This window comes from Solanum verrucosum, unplaced genomic scaffold (genome assembly GCF_900185275.1).
Source record: "Solanum verrucosum unplaced genomic scaffold, falcon-dt-bn FXZP01000144.1, whole genome shotgun sequence".
Lineage (NCBI taxonomy): Eukaryota > Viridiplantae > Streptophyta > Magnoliopsida > Solanales > Solanaceae > Solanum > Solanum verrucosum.
Genome location: NW_026020773.1, coordinates 1,949,302 through 1,973,544, shown reverse-complemented (window position 1 = coordinate 1,973,544; position 24,243 = coordinate 1,949,302). Strand labels below are relative to the sequence as shown.

The window sequence follows — 24,243 nt, the reverse complement described above, 5'->3', positions numbered from 1 at the left end:
AATTTTCTCCATACTCAGGGCTCGAACCCGAGACCTCTGGTTAATTAAGGGTGAAACAGTCTCACCAGTCACCACTTTATAACAATCCATGTTGGTTTGATGAGCTATTATTATTATTATTATTATTATAGGAGTGAATATATTTTGTTTAAGGTAAGATTATTTCTCATGTATATACAACCTTTTCTATAGAATGAATATTAAATTGATTCCCTTTTGTTTTAACTTTTCTGCTAGCAGTAAATTTCAGGAAGAAATAGCGTGATGAATTAACAAACAAAATTCCGTCTAGTAAGCCTCGAGATCTTATATGTTGTTGAAAATCGTTATTAATCAATCATGTATCGGACGCATCATCCCTTGAAGTAATTAAGTAAAGGGCGCAAAGATGCGGATTTGACCCGCACCCCCTTTCTTTTTTTGAAATAGTATTTATTTCTGAATTGAAGTCGAACTTATTAATAATTTAGGCTTATATTAATTTAAAATAACAGAATCATATGAAAATATATTATCTTATTGAAATGAGTGATTTTTTCCATTGTCCCAAGTTAGAACTGTATGAAAAATATTATCTTACAGAGATTATTAATTTAGTGAAATTTACTATATGTGATTTTAAGATGTCAATAAATGTCTAAATAAATTACTCAATTAAAGGTTAAACTTGAGATATTTAAGAAAATAAAAGATGAAGCGACTTTATTTTTTTAAGACTTTTCATTGTTCTGAAAATCTTATTTAACTTAGGAAGAATTTACGCTATTAATGTAAAATTGATGGTTCTTTATTTAGCTTGGAATGTTACTTATATATTCTTTTTACAAAGAACTTCATATATAGATACTAAAAGAATTATAATCAACATACATTCATAAGCAAAATCCTATGATTATTAGGATAGTCAAAGAATATGTTTGGCTAGGGTTATAACCTTGTTTTAACAAGCTTATAAGATATTTTGGTGTCTATCTATGCATTTGGTAAACTTTAAAAGTATTTATAGTCAAAATCGACAAAAATAAATAAATTATAATCATCATTATCTTATGATTTTACGCCTCATCATAAGCATTTTTTATTTGACTAGACCTTTACTATTTTGTCCTTAATATTTTTTGTAATCTTCGAAATATGTACCCTCCTAATGTGTTCTAACATATTATATATGTAAAAAGAACACACTTTATTATCTTCCATTGGATTTAAATGCCTCTTTGTAAAATATCTTGGGCAAATGACCTGCTTAAGTTATTAAATTTCCATAACTCCATCACTAATACTTGATGTAGATCTGCCCATAGGTGGGGTGTGGTGTAGGGGAGGTAGCAAACACCCAGAGTCTAGTTGTAGTACAATTATAATTTGGTCCCATGATATTTAGTAGGGGTGTGTATCGATCAGTTCGATTCAGTTTTATGTATTATCGTTTTAGTTTATCGGTTTTTGATTTTTAGATATGCTAAACCAATAATAAACCAATAAGATATAAGATATTCGATTTATCGATTTTTGGTTATTGACGGTTCAACTTTTGATTTACCCAATAAGAAAATGCTTATAAAATAAATATATGACTTTTTGCTTCTTTAACAATTTAGCGCGAAACAGTGAAACAAGCAAATCAACTGTAAATGTTTTGATATAGTGAAACAAGAAATCTAATGAGAAATTTCATCAATAAAATCAGTAGATGTAGTACGAAGGCTACAATTACATGTTACAACCAAAGCATAATATGGAATTTTTTATGCGAAATAGAAGTACTATGAAGTGTCAAGTGTAGAGTATTGATATAGTGTCTAGTTATGCCAAATTATTACTTTAATATTTATGGAGGCTAGTTATTGATTTATCCAATAACCCAATACTAAAAATCGATACCGAACCAATAACCCAATAAAAATTGTTTGTAAAATCATTAAAAACCCGTTAATCCGTTAACCCAATAATGATAACCAAATAACATTTTTTTCGATCTGATTTATTGATCGGTTGATTTTTGCACACCCCTAATATTGATACATATTGAAGTTAGTAAAAAATATATATCAATATGAATTATGGTGCAGTAGTTGAAATATTTTGTCTTTTATTTATATTATCATATGTCAAATTGGAACCAGCCATTCGCACGTGAATTATTTGTACATGCCAGCGGACCTTTTTGTTCCTTATTAATTATTTTCACTAATATTTTTGGTGAGATTAATCACATCTTAATTATATTAAGAACAAGTGTAATTATGTGGTCGCTAGCTAGTGTTAATCGTTAGGTAAACGCTCAAATACTTGTATATAATCTAAAGTCAACAGAAAACATAAGTTGATATCACTAACTAACTACTAAGATTTTACACCTTATAATCACATTTGATTTGACTAAATATATACTACTCTATTTATTCTTAGTATTTTTAGTAATCTCCAAAATAAATACCCTTCCTAAAATAACATATCAAACACACTAAGTACATCTTCGATACTTCCTAATTAATACAAAACTATTTATTTTTTAACTAGGGAATTTATCCGCTCTTCGCGCGGTTAAAAAGGTGAAGATGTCAATAATTTTATGAAAATATAGTATAGATAGAAGAAATATTTATATTATGTGCATATACATATATCTAGACGTATAAGTGAGTTCATAAAGAGAAATGTTTGGTCAGTAATTATATGACTTCCAACAAAGTTATAAGTTGTTACTTTGGACAAAGAAAAATTATAAACTTTAGGATAATAAAAAAATCGTAGAAAATATAAAACAAAAAAATTATGAAGAGAATGTAAATAAATAAATAATGCAACATCATTCTTATGATCTTAATTATTAAGAAAAAGAAGAAAAAAAAGTGAAATTAATGCACAATTTTTTGAACTCTAATGTGATCATTTCTAAAAGTCTTACAATGTCTTTATTTATAGACATTTAGAATAAAAATGAATGCAAAAATTGTAATTAACTTTTTATTATTATAATAATAATAACAATATTTTTGGTCGAAGAGAGGTGTCGATTTTATTCATTCATTATTGTTGTCTTTCGTCTTATTTTTCATCATTATCTAAATAATATTCATATTTTTAATTTTGCCTCTTATCCTTTATTGTAGTATTTGTTTTATATTTTATTAATTTTTTCTTCCTTTTCTCTTTTCCTTCTTCTATCCTACTTAATAGTAACTTTTTATAGTAACAAAAACACATCTTTCTTAGAATCTTAATCATAAGAAATATAAATGGTTCCTTTTATTGTAAAAAATATCATAATTTTTTTTTATTTCAATATTTGATATATATTCAAATTTTCTAATCTATCAATAATAGTGTTTGAACCTTGATAATAATTAGCATAAGATAAAGTTATAGTAATAAATTTTCGTCTAACAACGTACAAACAAAATGCTTTTACATTCCAAGCTTAAGAAATTACATAGAAAGAACACAATGCACATACCTTCATCAGGTTCTTAATCATAAGAAAATAAATAATATTGATGAATTAATGCACAACATCTAAGAGTCCTCTTTATTGAGTCTACCTATACTACAATAACAAAACATGGAAAACACGACTTCCAATATGAAATAAAAAGGATAATCGTGAGTAGGAGTTTCATGAAATAAGAAATTATGATTTGATACGGACACAATAGAGGAATATTTAAAAAAAACATAAATAGTTTTTTGTACAATAATATTGTTGAACATTGGTTAGAAGTTAATATTATTACACACAAAGTTACAATATCTAATTTGCATCTAAACAAAAATACAGACTTGCAATAATGAAAAATTATACAAATTCAAATTAAAGAAGTTACATGGAGAAAACACAAACACACACACACATCTTCCTTAGAATCATATCAAAAGAAAATAGATAAAAATAAGAATACAAAATAAGTGCCCACTTTTTTTAGCTCTTTTTTTCAGTAACTTCTTTGAGCTTTTGGCCGACACCTCTTTTGTCAAATTAATCAACATTCAGAGTCCTCTTCATCATGTACTACAAAGAACAATGCATGAAATATAAAAAATAATCTTGAGTAGAAATTTCATGAAACAAAAAACTTGTGAATTTATAATGACAAAAATGGAGAAATATCATTAAGTATCTTAAATTTTATAATTTAATAGTTGGGGATTTTGAATATGAAAACTTAAAAGTCATGAAATTAATTATATTATTAAGAATAGAAGTTTAATAGATATAAGTTATGGAGGTAAACCTTTAAAAGTAAATAAAGAAGGAAAATAAAAAAATAAAAAAAATAAAAGAAATACCTTTATACTAAATAAAGATATACTTTTTTTGAATTGAATAAATAAAAAAAGTGAAAAAAGAATAAGGAAAGGAAGAGAAGTGACTAAAGAAAATGTCATAAATGGTGAGATTTAGGGAACAAAATCATAATTTTTTTAATAAAAGAAACTTTATATTATATAAAAATATAAGTTTCTTGAATTGGATAAAAAAAAAAAATTTAAAAAGTAAAACGGAACTAAAAAGGGGGAAAATGTGATTTAAAGAAATGATACAAATATCATTAGGGAAGAAATTAAAATACTAAAAAGAAGAAGATGAGAAATACTGAGGAATAAATAATAGCATTTAATGGTAGAAAAAACCACAAAAAAAGAAGATAAATAGCTACATCAACATGTCTAACATTCTCCTTTATATAGATACTAGATAATGTGGCCCGTGCTATAATATAAATGGTATGTTTTGGGGCTAATAACCGAGTTTTTGAAGCGATTGTTTGCGTGGATAAAGGAATAAGTTTTTTTTATCACAAACTTGTACCTTCTTTGACTCTATTTAAGGCATAATAAGACTACTCACATACAACATTTTTGAAATATTTTATGTTGTCAATTATCATGATTTATAGTATTTTTACGATAGATTCACTTCAAGAATCAGTGAAATTTTTTGTATTTTTTTCAAAACATATTTTATATTGTCAATTATCATGATTTATAGTATTTTTACGCAATTTTTAAATACAAAATAAAAAATAAAAAATATTAATCCAACAAAGTGGCAGGAGATGTCCCACTAGCACCTAGTATTTTAATATAGATTCATCTATATATTAAAACATAAATATAAAGAGATTTAATGTTAAAGAATTTTAATTAAAGACACATAAATAAAAAATAAATAAGGAAAGTATTTGTGATAAAAAAATGAAATTAGTAGAATAAATAAGTTAAAATAAATAATGTAAGCACTAATTTTGGCTCCTTTTCAAATTATAAAATATTTATTTTTATTCTCCTTCTAATTTGATATGAATTCCATAAATAAATTGATTTTTCTTTAAATAATTCTATCTTATTCTTCTCCTAATTTAATTTGAATTTCATAAATAGATAATTCTTCTAAATATAAATATAAAGAGATTTAATGATAAAGACATAAACTTTAATTAAAGACACATAAATAAAAAATAAATGAGAAAAGTATTTGTGATAAAAAAAACGAAATTAGTAGAATAAATAAATTAAAATAAATAATGTAAGCACTAATTTTGGCTCCTTTTCAAATTATAATTTTTTTTTATTCTCCTTCTAATTTGATATGAATTCCATAAATAGATTGATTTTTCTTTAAATAATTCTATCTTATTCTTCTCCTAATTTAATTTGAATTCCATAAATAGATAATTCTTCTAAATAATTCTTCTTGGCATTTGAACACCAATCACCCTTCCTATAAATTTCTCAATCAAGTAAAAATTTTCTCAGCATGTAGGAGGAATTATAGTGTAACATTCTTTGAAAAAGTCTTTTATTTTGAGAAGAATCATTTGTTGTGTAGTCTTTCTTCCTACACCAATATATTCTCTCTTTCTCTTCCTATTCCTCTTCCTCTTTCTTTTTGGATGAAATAGAATTATGTATGCCAACAGATATGTAAATCAAATGTTGACATTCACTTCTAACAAAAGTGTACACATCAATTTTTTTCTTAAATTTTTTGTTTTTGTATGAATTGATAAATGTAAAGAAACGGAAGAAGAAGAAGTGAAATCATGGAGTTCATTGTTGGCTATGGATGCTCAATATTTTTTTAATTTATAGGCAAACTGTATAAACAGTTGTAAGAAATGATTTTTTTTTGTTTTTTCATCTTCCATTTACTTAAATGTATAATAATTTAAGGGATGTTTTTAAGTAGAGGTGATTAATTGGGTAAGATTCTTAAATACTTTTAATTTTTAAAAAATATCAATTTAAAAATAGAAAACAAATCCAAAAAAAAAGATAAAAGACAAATAAAAATGCTGATCATAGAGAAGTGCCATATCAGATTTTTTATATCCAGCTTTATATATATATATATATATATAGATTCATACCAAACACACTAAGTACATCTTTTTCATTATTAATTCATCATCAATAAAGTCATTTTCCAATTTAATACCTTCATTTGAACCGATCAATGTCTATACCTTTTTGCATATTACAACCTATACAACGACGTTGTGTTAGTTATTAAGGAAAATATATTTTGTGAAAAAAATATCTTTTCCAAAAAATAAATGGTTCACTTCTTATTTTTTTGGTGTGTTGCAAGCAAGCAAATAAATTTTGTTATTGTAAAAAAACATATATTCTAGATAATTAATATTATAGGAATGTGTGACGGTATTGGGAGAGTGTGAGGGTGGTGGAGTCGGCAGGGTGACATGGGGTGTACGCGAGAACAAACAGAAATGAAATATCACTTATAAAGCTTGTCTTTCCTACTTTCATAAAAAAAACAGTTTCCTAGAAAAGACATTTTCAAAATATAAAAGGGTGCTGAATAATTTTGGTAGATTTGTTATTGTTTTGATAGATTGATGGTTGAAGTTTGTTCATCTGTGATATGAATTTTATGAATTAAATTTGAGCTTATTTGAAATAGATTTGGGTGTTAAATTATTGAAATTCGAAAAATAAAATTCTTTTTTGACAAAAGAAATTCAAACATTGCATGAGAGATTTAAGACAATTTTACATGCTCCTCCGACGCAAAATTTCAATCTCAGTCGTGTATACCTGAATTATTTTCAGAAGCGAATAAATTCATTAAGAAATTAATACAGTGAGTATTAGTTAAATGGCGGCCCCTGAAAACGAGTATTTGTGCACTTTGTTGGTCTTTAATTTTTATCCCTTGAGATAAACAACTTTTTTCGTGGGACATAAATTTATATCTTCACATCGTAATAAATCACATGTTATACCTTGCGCCCTTAAAGAACTTATGACTCGCTTGGTATAAATTCAATTGCTAAGGACAAAAATTAAAGACCAACTCATTTGAAAGACGGTGCGTGTAATTAAATGTTAATACACTGCTCGAGTCCAACTGTGGTAAAGAATGGACTTGGGCTTTGGCCCATATGAGAACTGTATCATCAAGGCCCAACAGTATGTTTCATTTTGAGGCCCAACAATTTCTCTCTGGAATCTAATTTTATTTCTTTACTTTTTTCTCGTCGGAGTTCTCCGGCGGCCAAAACGGAATATTCCATTCATCGGTGAAGCTCTAGTAGATTGTCAACTCAATTCGGTCCGGCGCCAGTCAACGCTGCTCAACAAGAGGTAAAATTCCTCATTATTTCCAATATTTTTTGCTCTGTTGTTAAATTCAATAAGCTAGGAAATCTGTTTCTTTCAATACTTTCTTATGAATTACATGATGATGATGAGTACTAAATTGGGTGTTTTACATTCTGTAATCCTTTTATGTGACTGTGTGTGCAAGAATTTGAGGCATGAGAAAAACACCTAGTGGTGGCCCAGTGGTCGATGAGGTCGGTGAGAACCATGAGGTCTCAGGATCAAATTTCAGTTGTAATAGAAACACTTGGTTTTTTTCCCCATATGTAGTAATGTACTAGCCTTGGTGGATAGAGTTATCAGGTACCTGTTCTGTTTAGGGGTGGTAGCTATTCTATGGAAATAGTCTGAGCTTAAAAATGAGTTTCCTTCAAACAGTGGCGTAGGCACATGTATGCCAGGGTGTCCAATTGGACACCCTTCGTCGGAAAAAAAATACCGCATATACAAGTAAAATGGCACATGAAGTGATAAAATAACATATTTTGGACATCCTTGATATAATAGGTTGTTATAGCCTAGTGGTTTAAGATGTCTTGAATGTGTGTTTAGACATCTTTAATGAGTCAGTGCTCGCGTGTTTAAATCTCACTTGAAACAATTTTTTTCCCTTTTTAAAAAGAGCTTTTGTTGTTTAATTGTTGGACCCTCTTCGTGAAATTCCTGGCTCCGCCACTGCCTTCAAATAGCTATGTTAAGCAAGATAGTTCATTTCTTGGATAAGGACTTTATATAGCCTTCAAATGCCGTCTTCTGGTCCTCATGTGGGTGATTGCCCATATGAGAAGTGAAAGGTTGGTTTATCAGTTTGAAGATTGCTGTTGTGGGATCTAGCGGCTCCAGCCACATTGACGATAGTCCTTCATTCCCGTAAGCTGACCTGCACAATGTTGATTGAACTTTTGACTCTTCATTAAAAAGCTTTACAAAAAATAAAATTGTCATTTACTATTTTCCTCAAATAATTGTCATTTAGTTATTACCCTACTTAATATTTAGGACTTTGAAATTAATTAAAGTTATAATAATTAAATTTTTATTCACGTGTAAGATGTATCAAAACCCAAACACAATCCCCTACCCTTTTCTCTTGCATTTTGCGAACTTCGAGTGACGGTGATCCCTTCTAGCACTGTAAGTCTTTCTTTCTAAACTTTGTTTTGTTCTAATTTATTGATTTATTCTTCATCATTTGCTTAATTTAAGTTGGTGATTCATTCTTATGCTACTGTGGATGAATTTTGATATAGGCTAAATCAGTGAATTGGTTGAATTTAATCTTGAGGAAACATGAGTTGAATGCAGAACTTTGCCATAAAAAAATTCAGTTACTTAATGGAAAGCTAAATTAGTCATTTGGGCCTGAGAGTTTTTTCCGGAAAATGAGAGTGTTTATAATCAGTGTTGTCAAAGGCACACTTAAACCCTGGAGTGGGTTCAGAACGTGTTGGGCACTTCGAGTTGCTTAATGTGCACTTCTGTGTTGTCATCAAGATTGTAAGACGTAGTTTTCCTTGCCAATGAGGACACTGTACAATTGATATTTCCCTTTATAGGAATATTTTTTCAATTTCTTTGTTCATATATATTATATTCATGCTTATAATTATTGTTAATCTTGGACTAAACATATATATATTTGTATTTTTTTCTCCCTTTGTGCCTTTTTCATTAAATCCCACGGTTTATTTGCGCTTAAAGCCTCAAAGAAGCTTAGAGCTTTTCTGGTTTTGATAACACTGTATAATTCTATTTACATTCAATTACTCATGTCCCCTTTCCTTTACTGCATTTCTCCATTTTAATTTAGATATATATTAGCGTGTTTGCTTCGTTTGAATCCAAATGATTTGAGTTCTTCACTGAGTTATATGATTTTTAGCTTTTCGTCCCCTTCATGTGATCCTTTCTGCGTGTCAGGATGATTTATGATTTGCTTAATGTTAATTGGCTTTTAAGATGAGTCATGTAAAGAAGCGACAACTCATATTTAAGTTTGACGAAGGATTGAACATCAATGATGTTTCAATCCCTTGTCTCTTGTTCTTTGTCTTAAGATCTTGATTCAAGGTAGTAAGAAAGTTGGTTGGACAAACAGCTCGTAAATTTATGTAAGTACAAAATGGACAGGTTGTCTGGTTTGGAAACCGTAGCAATTAGCAGAGAGAAGGGAAGAATGTTGAAGTCTCTCAATGAAGAGCTGCTTCTGTAAGACCCTTCTTTCTGCTTGTTTTAATACGTACTACATACTGGGTGTGAGTAATAATTTGTATAAAAACTGTATTTAATAGATTATCAAGGCCAATAAGGAAATCACTCTCCAAGGCACCTTATACTCCTCCAGAGGGTTCCAGTGTCTCTATCAAATCCATGCTACTGTCTCTTCTTTCCGACTCCCAACTCGAAATAAGGGATTTTAGCATATGCTGTGCTGCATTGGCGTCTGCCTCTGAATCCACCTACAATCAACTCTTTTGGGTTCCCAATTCGCTATCTCTTGCTGCTGCCTCTGCCTTCAAAGACCTATCTAAAGCTTATGCTACCATGGCTTCTGGGAATCATGACTTGATCAAATTTGGTGAGCTGGATCTTGATTTTAAGTCTCTCCCAAATGATAAAATCTTGGCCATACACTTAATCCCTCAACTCTTGCCTTTGCTAAAAGACACGATAAAAGAGAGTGCCATTGATAAATCAATTGATGGTCATGAGATATCAGCTGCAAGCGCTAGTGTTCCTGTAGCATACGCCATTATTGCTGCTTATCAGTTTAGATGGTTCATTTCTCAGGTATGTATATCCTTAATTGGTACTTGATGATTTATTTGTATGATTATTTTCTTCAGTTGGTGGTTTTAATTCTATTGTGATGAAATGAAGCATAACCTTCAATATTTATCATTTGTAGGTGGATTATCCTCACCTTGGAAAAGTGTGCTCTTTGGTGATTCCATGTGCCCTAACAGCTCTTGATCACTGGTCATCTGAAGTAAAGGTGCATTTGTCTTTGTATGATTGCTGGTCTTAGAAATTTGTTGCTGTTTCAATCAGATATTTCACGTACTTGTTGATCGGTGCTTCAAACTGTGTTGATAGCCCTATATAACTTCAAAATAGTTAAAACTCTCTAAATAGTGTAAAACTGTTGATTCTTGCAGTGATCCGTTAATACTGTGAAAGAGTTAGATGATTAGATATTCTAATTGGAGATTTCTCTTTTCCTAAATCACTGTGTTTCCCTTGAGATATATTGTGGTCAAAATACATTGTAAATTGTTAGAAGGGACAGACTCTTTAAATCAAGTATTAGCTAGCTAGTGCTTAAACTTGTATGTGCTTCTACTATTTGGCTCATTTCTGAGCTCTTAGCAACTGCTGACAACAAAAAGAACATCAAAGATCACGTTTCAGTTCTTTTCTAAAGCTTGTCCGTGGATACTCTGTTAGAGACTTCTGATTGCAATAATGTTGATAGCACCTCTCTCAGTTTGTCTTTCCTTTTTAGTCATTTTTCTTCTTCTTCTATTTTTTGGTAAGTACCTTTGTGACTTAGTCATTTGGAGCATGATGTAATCCATCTTCAAGCTTAAAATGGTATTTCAAATTGTTACAAGCAAGTGGTGCTCGTCTGCTATACATTTGCATCTCATAATTAAGATTAATATTTTTGCTTTCATTAGGTTGTTGACTAAATGTTGTCTCTTACTTCAGGGACAGGGCATGATTAGCTTAATATATCTGGCGAAAAATGTCAATGCGGCTGAGATTGGTTGGTATGAAGATGTAATCCTTGATGCTTGCTGCCAAAATATTGCTTCCGATGATGAGATATGGGAGCGTGTGGTTCAAATGTCTGTACTTATGGTGACCTTCACCCAGAAAAGTAATCCTCGAAGCATATGGTAGAGTGTCTTCTATATCACTATATGTTGTATATTGAATCTTGGATAAATTTTCCCAACATGTACGCATGATTTAAAATGGTATTCAACTCATAAATTTACTGGGGAAATGGCATAATTCTTAACAGTAATCCTTCAAAAGAATGATGTCTGGATGGTAATGCAGAAAGAACTGTCCTATAAAATTTTTGTGCACCAAATAAACAGTTGGATACTCTCAATGTTTTGGCTTGCATTAAGTGAAAGTTCGACTTTTTTGTTTTTTGGGGTGGGTGGGGGAGGGATAGGGTTACCTCTGTGTTACTCATTGAAGTTAACTCTAGGGAACAGTCTATCATTGTCAAATTTACAACTTTTTTTTTAATAAATATTTTGGAAGCCAGATTTTCAAGTTGTTGTTTTGGCATCATAATTGCTGTTCTTTTTAGACAACTGATATCTGAATAAAATTTCTTCTTTTTTTAGAGGCTTGTGATGCAGCAAATCCCTATTTAGTTGTCTTTTGAAGTTTATGGCGATGTCATATACATTACAATAGGTATCTGTACCTTAGTGTACTAACATGCCACATGTCCTCCAACATTAGCATTTCCAATATGTTATGCTTCATGTATGTATTTACCTATCAAAACTATTGTGACACAGGTATGAAAAATTGTTGAATGAGATGTTGAGTCACCTGGAAAGGCAACCAAGAAATAAGGAGCGACGTGTTGCATGGCTACAGCATATTGAGCCACTGTTCAATGGTCTTGGTCTTATACTGCTATCTCATTTCAGGCGACTTTTCCCTCTCTTCTTCCGGTGGATGCATGCAGATGATGACAGAACTGTTCTACTGGTAAGAGGTGATGGAAATCTTTTGAGCTGGTCAGCCTTGCTACCTTTTTATGAACTATTACAGTAAACCACAGTTTTGCTGAATTCCTTTCTCCTCTAGTTTCAGTTTCTGCTGACTGATTAAGTACTATAATTTAGTTGCATCAACAGACTTTTTGTTAAAATATATAAGAGTTGAGTTTCTTTTGCATTTAAAAATTTTCTTATACAAGATGTTGTGCTTGAAGATCACCGCTAGCAGCACATTTGATACTTCATTTTTATTTCAGGTTCTTGAACGGATCAAGACAATTGTAAAGTTGACATGGATAAGGAATTCTCCATACATTGAAAGGTAATTTACGAAGGAATATTAGGAGTCACCCTGAATTTTACTTATATCTGCAGATAATATGAAGAATGGAGTACGCTAAAAGTTATAAATAAATCCAATAGTGTATTTTTTCGTTCCCGAATTCCAGTTTTGCATCTAACTGAGGACCCCTTTTTTCAACAGTTAAACCATCTTAACTGATGATGGATTAACATCCCTAGCGTTAAACTAGAACCTTCCTACATGCTCGTCTCGCTTCTTTAAATTGTATCTGTCGATGTGATGCAGGTTGGTGGATGAACTTGTTAGTCTATTCAAGGAAGCAGCGCTGAAAATTGCACGTGAAGAAATCAGAAAACTTGTTCTTCAGACTATAATTTTGATCCAACAGTAAATATCATGCTCTGTTACCTCTGTTTTCTCTTCCTTCATGTGATAGGTTTTTTTTCGTTCTGTTGTAGTTTCTCTCTAATTATTGAGTTCTTCAATTTCTTAATATTTTCCCCTCATTGTCAAGATCCAAGGGCTCGCAGTTCAAAGCCGCTTGGGACAAGCACAAGGATGATCCTGACTTGACAATTTTTTCATCATTCCCTTATTGAACAACAGCCTGCAATGGTAAAGCTATATCCCTCTGAACTATCATGAGAAAAACGAGCAAAATGTTGCTCAAACATTCAAGATGATATTTGTTGCACTTACGCTAGGTGGTAGCATCAGCTGTCTTAGCCAATTTTTTGCTGCAAAATGATCCCGTGCTTTATAATAATTTGCCAATGATGCCCTGATCTGTTAAATCAAAATTCAGGTTCTATCTGATGGATGGTTTTTTAGCTGCTCCCTCAATCCCAATTTATGAAAACTCATTAGGATAGCATAGAGTTTAAAATGTTGTCTTGATCACATATTAATTAGTATTGATAATTAAAAAGGTTAGTTCGACGGAGAACAGGTGAAACTTAAATAATTTGAATTTTGAAACCTATGAAAGATGTTTTAAAATGATGTTATTAGTGAGATAGCGCCAAATATTTTGGAACATTCAAAATAAAAAGTAAACCGTCATATTAATTGGGGAAAGTGTGTAATATTTGTGGCTTCTTGATGCAATCGTGTGCTAAAAGTTCCTGGAGTTGATATAAAAAACGGGACTTTGTATATTCTGTTTGTTAGTGTTGTTTGCTGGGAGCTGTTAATGGTTAGTGGTTTACTGGATTTGAATACTTGCTTTTGCCTTTTGAGTTGCCGAGGAGACTCAAGTTTGGCGTTAGCTGGCAAATAAACACTCCAACTTTGAGAGTGCACATCTAGATACTTCAACTTGGTTTGAGCTAGCAACTAAACACTCCAACTTGTTCCCACTGTGTCTTGTGGAGACCCAAGGCTGATGTGACACATAAATTTTGGAGGTGTCTAGATGATCATTTTGTAAGCTGGAGTGTTTACTTGACAGCTGTGACTAAATTTGAGTGTATGTTTATGTATTATGCCCTTTGGAAAAGTATACAGGTAGGTCTTGCATCAGTTTGATACTCTAAATAACTTGTCACTACTCCCTGTTTTAGCACTGCATTCGTACAAAGTGGAGAGAAATGGGAGATCTATTTTTCACTTGCACAAATGGGCAGAAACATTTGTCTCTTTGGGGTACTAATTGCCAGTCTATGCATTTACAGGTTGTTCAATTGGGCGACCTTGGTGTAATTGATAAAGTTGTCGCCATGTGATAAGGAGTTTATAGGTTCGAGCCGTGGGAAACAGCCTCTTGGTGAAAATGCAGGGTAAGACTGCGTACAAATAAATCCTTGTAGTCTGGCCCTTTTCCGGACTCCTCGCATAGTGAGAGCTCAGTGCACCGGGTTGCCATTCTTTTCAATTGCTGGGACTTGTTATGCTTCTCAACAATTCATCAAACGAAGGGATTGAGAGTGATTGGGCTCAGCATCAATGTAAATAGTTAGTCGCCCATAGGAATACTTTCAAGTTTAAGATATAATACTGTTACAATTCAGTATTTCGTATGGAGATGTATTTATTTTAGTATGATTTTTCATATAATACTTAAGCTCATCGTATGATTCCCTCCATTTCGGGATGCTTTAATTTTTGTCCTCAAATCTGATGATCTTTAATTTGGTCCTTGTTGCTCATTGAATAAATATATTGTGGACCAAAGCACCATTATTTATGACTAGATTTGTTAGACATAAGTTTAACCTAATTTTTATCCTTGCTTGATATAAGTTATGCCTCTTACAATATAACTTGTGAGTTTTTAAACCAAAACTTTTGTCTCGCTTGGCATATATTCTATGGGAATTAAATTATATCTTTTACATTATGCCTCTTACATAACTTGTGAAATTTCCAATTTGAACTTATGCCATTATCGTATAAGTTCTATAGGAATTGAGCGACATAACTTTTTATGCCTTTCAAAGCATAACTTGAGGGCAAAAATTAAAATCACCTAAAAATAAGGGCATTTGTGCGAATGATAAACGTGCCATTTTACTGTCTAAAAAAAATGGACATGGGCCAAAGCTCAACTGTAGTTTCATTTGAGGCCCAGCAATAAGTGCGCCAAAATAAAAAATTAAAAAACACAAAATCCCTCCAATAATTTGTCTACTCCTTGCTCGAGAAGCTTTGTAAAATTCAACAAATTTCTAGGGTTCTTATAAAAAAATTTCGTGTTAATTTGCTTGCTTCTTCCATGAAAAAATTGTACAAGAAATGACTCAAGATATGTTATACGAAGACAGCTCCAAGATTTTCGTTGGTGTTCGTTTTGTTCTAATTGGATTCGACTCCCTTAGGAAGGAACAGGTAATCCATGTTTTATTTTCCTCAAAAAAATTGCATTTTTTCAAGTCAGAATTTTGTCATATGCGAGTTTTGCTAAGCATTGTCGGTAGAAATGATCAATAGCAAAATGGATACAAAGTATTTGTACTGTCAAACTCTAACTATATTGAGTTTGAGGCAGAGTTGATTGATTCAATTGTATTTTTTTCAAGTTAATTATGTTCATGTGAGCTGAGGAAAGTAGAGTTGGTCTCAAGCCGAGATAAAAGATGAAGATGCAATGTTTTGAATTGTGAAATGGATATTTAGATTTCATGTTGTTGATGCAAAGGCTGCTGATTGATTTATTTGTTTCAAGTTCAAGTGTTATGTTCTTTAAATGGAGTAGTTATGATTTTTTTTTTTCATTTCCATGTTCAATTGTTATGGAGTAGTTGTAATTGTTTAATGTGTGTGGGAATTTTTCTCCTTTTGATGGTTGTTGTCATTGTTCTACTTTAAAATTTTGTCCTTTTTTCCTTTTCTAGATTCGGTCCAAGCTCGTGGAGGGTGGTGGAGTTGATGCAGGCAAATATGGACCAGATTGCACCCATCTTATTGTTGATAGTATTATCTACGTGAGTGTGGTGAACATAATTGTCCGTATTTGGTTTTCAGGGCGATTTTCTTTTGCATTTCTTGCTGCTTGATTTCTTATCCCATTTTTTGTACGCAACTCAAACGTCATTCCTCACTATTATGACTAGGATGTAACATAGTCTTTTCTGGAAACAGGATGACCCCATATGTGTTTCTGCTCGACGAGTTGGAAAAATAGTTGTTACCAGCTTGTGGGTTGCACACAGTTTTGATTTGGGAATGCCTGTTGATCACCATTCTGTGAGTTCCTCTGAAAAATTCTGTCTTTTATCTGTTGGAAAATACAGTCTACTGGCTCACAATTATGCTTAGTTGATTGGTCCTTCTTCCTGCTGTGGTTGCTTAAACAGTAATGTCTACAAAGAATGTCTTTATTGACATGTAATTTTATGATATAGTGGATAGAACATATCTCTTCGGAAGTATTTGCATTAATTTATAATACCACTTTGGTGCATGAAAGGATCTTTAATATTATGTGTTTATGAGTCCATTTTATCAGTGGCTATTCAGTTTTAAAGGCTTTTTCTCTAATATTGCTATTAGACAGTCAATAATGCAGTAAGTTGAGGAGCCAGTATTTCTTTTATATCTCATATTGAGCTTAGGGAATTCTATAGAAATTTTGAAGGGCCATGATTTTGGGTTTTTGGTGGTCATGTGAATCTATCTGTTGTTTTCTATCTGTTCCCTTGCTCCCTTAAGAATTCTATGTCAACTTGTCATAGGCCTGTAAGCATAACTGATTTTTCCCTTTAATCAAAACTCAATAGATTCACCACTTCTCTTACAGGTCATGTACAGACCTCCAAGAAATTTGAATGGAATTCCAGGTGCTAAATCACTGATAGTCTGCTTAACTGGGTATCAACGGCAAGATCGAGATGATATTATGGTTTGTAAAATGCAGTTTGTCGTTCATCAATTCTTTTACTTTTAAAAGAAGTTAAATATTTTCTGATGAGGAGAATCTAACAGTTGCTTGTCACATGTTTGGTTTTTTCTTTCTAGACAATGGTGGGACTGATGGGTGCAAACTTTTCAAAGCCGTTGGTGGCAAACAAAGTCACTCATCTCATATGCTACAAATTTGAGGGTAACTATCCCCTTTCCACCAGTTGCTATTGCTGGTTGTACTACATCTCTCCTTATTTCTTGTTTTGCCTTATTAAATGCTTAATCCTAGAGGGGGTGAATGGGAGTTTCAGGTGTTTTTGCACAAATGTCCTTTATGTTGATGATTCGTTATGATGTGTTGCTGCTGGCTAATTTTTTCCCTCCCATAGTCTTTCCTGCCTTAATTTATAATTGAATATACCTTTAAATTATATTACGTAGAAGGTTTGACCTGGGGAGAAATGTCGAATATGTGTATCTGACATGGGTAGTTCAAAGCAAACTGAAGGTCAGGGTACCATAGCATGTAATCTAGGAATATTGTCTGCAGTTGCGAAAATGAGTATTGCTGTTACCTTATAAGCATTTAAAGAAGAAAAAAAGGAAGTCATTAAAGTAGTACTAATATACAACTTTGAAACAATATGCTGTGATTTTAGAACAATAGTGATTCATTATAAACGTGAAACTATTACTTCAACAATAACACACCAATGTAATACCACAAGTGGGGTCTGAGTTGGATGTACGCAGATCATACCCCTGCCTTTGTGGGGCAGAGAGACCGTTAGGCCTCAACTCAAAAGAGAAGAAGAAAAGGAAAAATGAGAAAATAAAGGAAGAGAACTTTTTTTTTGAAGCATGGATGTAAGGAGAAAATAATATGACAACAAAATAGCACTATACTTTGCAAATTAACAACATAGTAAAACACATCAAGAATAATAAGTTATGTGAATACTATATAATACTACTAATATGGACAAGTTTAGAGTCAGCTAGCCCCTTTCCTATCCCACCGAAAGTGCAACACTACTCAACTACTTACTAATCTTCTACTCTATTCCTCGACCTGCATACCTCCTATGGTCATGTCCTTGGTAAACTGAAATTGTTTCATGTCTTGTCTAATCACCTCCCTTCATTTCTTCTCCGGCCCACCTTTACCTCTCCTAACTCCTTCTATAGCCAGCCCCTCACAGTTCCTTGCTAGCGCATCCACACACCTCTTCACATGCCCGAACCTTCCCTGCCTCCTTCCTTCATCTTGTCTGCCACATAAGTCATTCCCATCTTATCAGGTATTACTTCATTCCTAATCATATCTGTCCTAGTATGCCCACACGTCCATGTGAGCATCCTCATCTGAACTACATTCGTAAACTACTACCTATTCAACAATTTGAGAGAATAATGACAAGGAAATTAAAATATTCTGTCTGTGTCAATTTATGTGACACTTTCCCTTTTCGGGACCTCCCAAAATCATTGATACCTATCCATTTTTCTACAACTTTCAAAATTTAAATTCATTGATATTTCTCTATCATATAACTTTTCTACCACTACTTTTGTTTTCCTCCTTTGTTAATATAATAAATAAGTTAAATTACACATTAGATTTCCTATCAAGTTAAACACCATCTCATGATATAGGATGAAGCGAGTATTATGAAAAAGAGGACTGTGCTACAGTAGTGTGAGCTAATTTTTCATTAGATTCTCTTTCTTTTCTTTGATGATTTACTATGTGATGTGTCATATGCTCAGGGCATTGAGGCTTAATGACTGAGCCTCACTCACATATTTTTTTGTTAAGCAGCCTGTCAATTTCCATGAGCTTTGATAAATCAGTCTGTCATACTACTTATGTCTTAAATTCTCTTTTCTCATCGAACAAAGATAAGGAAGAAAGCTACCCCAATTTCCATTTGATTTTCACTCTTTACCATGTCTGTTGTGGTATGTATTTACAACTGTGTATCAATGCTAACTGAGGTCATTACACTTGATAGGGGAGAAATATGAACTTGCCAAGAAAATGAAGACGATTAAGCTTGTTAATCACCAGTGGTTGGAGGATTGGTATGCCCGAGCTTTATTTTCTCAGTTTCAGATATTTCTATTCTTAACCTGCTAAAATGCAAAGTTTCATTTCATGATTTCTTATGCAGTTTGAAGTCTTGGGAAATCCTTTCAGAAGCAGAGTATGATAAGAGGTGCGTCATTGCCATTTCCTGCCTTTTAATGTGAAGTAGCTTCATTGTTTCTGCTGTATTTTGTTTTGCTTGGTACTGAATAGTTATAATACCCCTACTAGGTTGCCTTTATATTGCAGAATCTGAAACATATGAAGTTGAACATTGAGATATTATGGAGGCCTGTTTAATTAGAAGCTGAAAGTGTTAAAGGGTGTAGTGAAATTGTCAAATGAGAAACATTTTCAAGTGATCCAGTTGAGAAACAAAAGATGTGCAGAACTTTATACTTCATGTTGTCTTATCTGTGAATTTCGCAAATGCATACTTCTTTGTGCTTAAGTTATATGAAATTAGACCTCGCTAGAGGTTTCTAAGCACCTGCTCAGCCCTTTTTGGATCTGTCAATTTAATGCCTAATTCACTCATTTTATTTTATTTAGAGTTGTGGTAGCTTCTGACTTCAAAAAGCAATAAAGTGATTTTACTCGCTTGCTATTAAGTAAGAGCTAATTTCGTTTAGCTCAGGCATAATATGTTTATACTTTACCCCTCAATGGGGCTTTCTTGTCAAATAAATTAAGAGCAAATAATAGTGTGCTCATGTATTCTTTTTCTGGCCTTAGTGGGTATGAGTTGGAGATGATGGAAGCTGAAGCCAAAGATTCTGAAGATGAAAATGAGGGCATTGCTGCAAACAGGTCTGCAGAAACAATAGCTATCATGGGTCCTGAAAATCCAAAAAGTCCTAATCAATTCCTTGTGAAGCAGGAAGCCTCTACAAACATTTCAGACTTAAACATATTTAGAGGCTTGTCAGGTCTTGGGAACACAAAAGAGCTGTCATTATCTGCTTCAAAGCAGTCAAAATCTGACCAGGTTCCAGCCTTTGAAGAATCTCCCAATAGGCATGATGAAATGCTTAATTCCAACTTCTGTCGAACAAAAGAAGAGCCACCATCTAGCATGCGACAAAATGGAAGTGATTTGGTTTCTGTTTCGAATAGTGCCAGGAAGTCTCCTCATTCTTGTTCGTCCAGAGAATTCCCAAGGAAATTCAGTTCTCCAATGACCTCTGAACATATGAAGAGTTACTCAGGAAGTCCTGCTGCTACTGAAGCAGGTATAGGGTATGATTGCTTTAACCTGTCCTCTCAGAGAGGACTAGAAAAAAGTGAGTTAGGTGTAAAAACTCCAAAGAATTTGTCATTTTCTGGGAAGGGTCAAAGCAGTAGACTGCCTGAGAAAAGGAATATGGGCATTTCAGACAGTAGTTTCAAGTCACCAAGGACTGGTAATAATCCAGAAAGCATACCGGATGGTTATTTGACGGCAAATCGTTCTGAAGAGTTAATAAACTCGTCAAAGTTAAATAGTCTAAGCCATGGAGGCAGTCATCTATTGTCTGGGAACCCTGCCCCTCACTTGGACAAGGGTGTAACTTTGGAAACCATGCAGCATCATGATTCAACCATTTCCAATCCTGCGACACTAAGCACTGGGCAAGGGCATGATGAGGATGCACCTCAAAGCAGCACTTGTATGATCATGGGGTCGAAAGGGACTAGTCATGCTACTGTTGATGTTAGTGGGCCACTGGATGAACGGCATGATGTCCCATCTCCAGTTAATGAAAGAAGAGATACCCTGAAGTCTAATGTGCTGGCTGAGTTCAATAAAGCTGGAGATGATTCCATGTTAGAGTCTAAGACATTGAAGAAAAGATCACTTTCCAAGAAGACACTCGGATCTAGACAAAGTCTCGGTAAAGGGGATGGCAGAAATCAGAAAGGTTCTTTACTCATTAACAAGACTGTTCTGACGAATGATTCAGCTGCTTCCAGTAGCGGAGGGAGAGAGGAGACAGAGCACCAAAATATCGTAAGCTCTACAAAGGGTGAGGTTCTGCCTGCAGATAATGCTGACTTGAGCAAGGAGATCGAGAGAAATAATTTTTTGAATTCTGAAAAAGAATCAGCCAAAACAAATGAATCCCTAAATGATGATACTGAGGCTCCAGAGGACCAAGAAGATGAAGAATTAAATGTTCTAAGAGAGAAGTCTACTGATACTGAAGCACAACATTCAGGGCTTCAATCAGCGGAGAAGAAAATTAATGCAAACAAGGTGGTAAATAAGAATGACAGGAAGGATATTGCAAAGAGTCTTAGTACTGAAAGCAATGAATTTGAAACTCAAAGGACTTCTTCTGGCAAGGAGACCAAGTTAAGTAAGTCAACTTCTGTGGGGAAAGCTTCAGAGGAGAAAGTACCTGAAGGTCCAAAATGTCTGAAGAAGAACAGCAAGAAAACTAATCTAGCTACTAAAAGAGCTGCTGCTTCTGTAGAAGGCGCAGAAAGGAAGAAGTGCAGAACTGATAGAAACAAGGTAGAAGCAAAGAAAGGAAAAGGGTCTCCATCTGAAACTGGAAAAGCCACAGTAATTTCGACTGAGAATCAATTGAAGAACTCCATGGATGTGGAGAAGGAAAATGTGCCTGTTATTGGACTCCAGAATGCAAGTCATAATGAACGTGAAGCTGACAGAAGTTCTCCTTATGATAAAAAGTCTCGCTCGTTGCAGGTTACAAAAGTACAAAGTGAGCCTAGGTGGTTTATAGTTAGTGGACATCGGCTACAAAGGAAGGAGTTTCAGCAGGTTATCAAGCGATTGAAAGGAAAAGTGTGCCGAGATTCTCACCAGTGGTCATATCAGGCAACCCATTTCATTGTTCCTGCTCCAGTACGACGAACAGAGAAGTTTTTTGCTGCTGCATCCTCTGGAAGGTTTGGCTAATTACACATCCCTAAAGAAGTTATCATTTTTTTAAAAAAAAATTACAGTCCTAAAGTTATGTTCATTCTCACAAGTAAACATATCGTCTATTGATTTTTACAGGTGGATCTTGAAGACAGATTATTTAACTGCTTGTGTTGAGGCTGGAAAATTGTTGGATGAGGAGCCGTATGAATGGCACAAAAAGGGATTGACTGAAGACTTAGCAATCAACTTAGAGGCCCCAAGAAAGTGGCGACTTCTGAGGGAGAGGACAGGACATGGCGCATTATATGGAATGAGGATAATCATTTATGGAGACTGCATTGTACCACCATTGGTATGGTAATTTGTTGTTTGCTGTATATGTTTCTTGAAGATTGAGTTCCTATGCTGCTTATTTGCAAGAATTTCTCTCTTCCATTAACTCTTTTTATGGTGTGTTTTGTATGACGAAGAATTATTTTCTGGAACTTCTTCGATGAAATCATTTTCTAGTTGTTGGTTTCCTTGTATTATGGAAAAATAATTTCTCCTAACATAGCATATTCCACCAAAGGGGAAAATGACTTACTTTTGGATGCAAGTAAATTTTCTTTACAAAACGTAGTTTCTTCATTATTCTTACAAAGCATAACTCTTACTCTTTATTACTTAGCATGTAGATTGTCTTTCTTTAGTACTGAAAAATTATCACTAGAACACTATTTTAATATTAAATCCAACATCTTGTGTGATCATCATATGTCATGTACTTTTATTCCCAACCACCATTGGAAAATGATCTAGAAAGTGATTTCCTAAGATGAAACATTTCCGGTGGAAATATTTTCTGTGGGAAGTTATATTTTCCACACCACATGCAAGCAATTTGTAGACTGATAAATTTATCCAGATTGCTTTTTGTCCGTATCTCTAACAGGTTTTAATATGCTCTCTTTTGTTGAATCAGGATACATTGAAGCGTGCAGTCAAGGCAGGGGATGGCATTATATTAGCAACTTCTCCTCCTTATAGTCGATTCCTTGAGTCAGGTGTTGACTTTGCCATTGCTAGTGAGGTCATGCCACGCTGTGACAAGTGGGTTCAAGAATTCTTAAGGTATGAGATACCTTGTGTGTTGCCTGATTACTTGGTGACTTATGTGTGCAAACCTGGTTATACCCTCAACAATTATGTGCAATACAACACTCATTCCTGGGCAGAAAGATCACTGAAAAAACATGTCAATCGTTTGGAAGAGATTGTTGAAGAGATGGAGCCATCAGATGACAGTAGTAATGATATAGCATGCCAGGTGTGTGGGTCGCCTGACAGGGGGGAAGTAATGCTGATCTGTGGTGACGAAAGTGGCTCTCTTGGATGTGGCATTGGCATGCATGTAGATTGCTGTGATCCTCCCCTTGAATGTGTACCCGAGGAAGACTGGTTTTGCCCAGAGTGTAGCAAGAACATAAGTAATACAAGTACCAAAAGGAAGTCCAAAAAAGGGACCTCTACTTCAAAGAAGAAGAAGCGCTAATCTGTCTGTTGGCTAAGGTCTGTATAATGGCTTAACTCAAGTTAAGTATATTTAGATTAGTAAAATGTACAAAAATAATTATTCACATTGCAGCATCTTGCTGCTTTTCTTGAAGAAGTTGATTTTCAATGTTGTGTAAAATCATCTCTTCCCCAACATCCAATTCAGGCTGAGCCCTGGATCACATTTGCCTAGTGTAGATGAAACTTTTATTTCACCCCTTCATGCCTTTTGTCTGTAACTGTTGTATTTGAGCAAACACTATATGACACCTGTGATTTTTCACATTGTGAAAACTTACATTACTTTGAATAGTATGCACCCCAAACATGATTTCTTGAATTCTAACTCTAGAAAAATGTAAAAAATATTCATGGACCCTTATCTTTCTTCTAAACGTCTCACTAAATTAATACTAAGACTTTGAATGTGTGATTTTTGAATCCCCTTTGCCTCTACACACTACAATATTTCTTATATTATGGGACTACATTCAAACAATTGAACCCCTATTCCTATCTAGCTACTAATTGAAGCAATAAATGTGAATTCAAGGAAAAAAGAGGTACCAAATGTTTCTTAAATTCTTGAAACGATTTGAAATCGGAAGGAATATAAGTCAACCAATAAGGATTCATTTACTCTTTTAACACATCAACTTGTGAGTTCCAAAATCATTATTACTACTATGTACCTTTTTCTTATTGGGATCGAAAAGGA

The 24,243-nt window shown here is 33.3% G+C and overlaps 2 protein-coding genes across 2 annotated transcripts; both read left to right on the top strand.

The window, feature by feature from the left end:
- Positions 1-9,729: 9,729 nt before the first annotated feature.
- On the top strand, positions 9,730-13,330 carry LOC125813021 (uncharacterized protein At2g39910). Its single transcript, XM_049492510.1, has 8 exons — positions 9,730-9,837; positions 9,921-10,419; positions 10,538-10,624; positions 11,341-11,531; positions 12,177-12,372; positions 12,641-12,705; positions 12,973-13,074; positions 13,202-13,330. The coding sequence occupies exons 1-8, from the start codon at positions 9,752-9,754 to the stop codon at positions 13,284-13,286; spliced, it is 1,311 nt and encodes a 436-aa protein (XP_049348467.1). The 5' UTR covers positions 9,730-9,751; the 3' UTR covers positions 13,287-13,330.
- Positions 13,331-15,425: 2,095 nt separating this feature from the next.
- LOC125812928 (BRCT domain-containing protein At4g02110-like) lies at positions 15,426-23,534 on the top strand. Its single transcript, XM_049492401.1, has 10 exons — positions 15,426-15,513; positions 16,020-16,109; positions 16,267-16,371; positions 16,925-17,026; positions 17,143-17,227; positions 19,044-19,113; positions 19,203-19,247; positions 19,853-22,012; positions 22,125-22,341; positions 22,954-23,534. Exons 1-10 carry the CDS (start codon positions 15,433-15,435, stop codon positions 23,521-23,523), a joined length of 3,525 nt encoding a protein of 1,174 aa, XP_049348358.1. The 5' UTR covers positions 15,426-15,432; the 3' UTR covers positions 23,524-23,534.
- Positions 23,535-24,243: the final 709 nt, after the last annotated feature.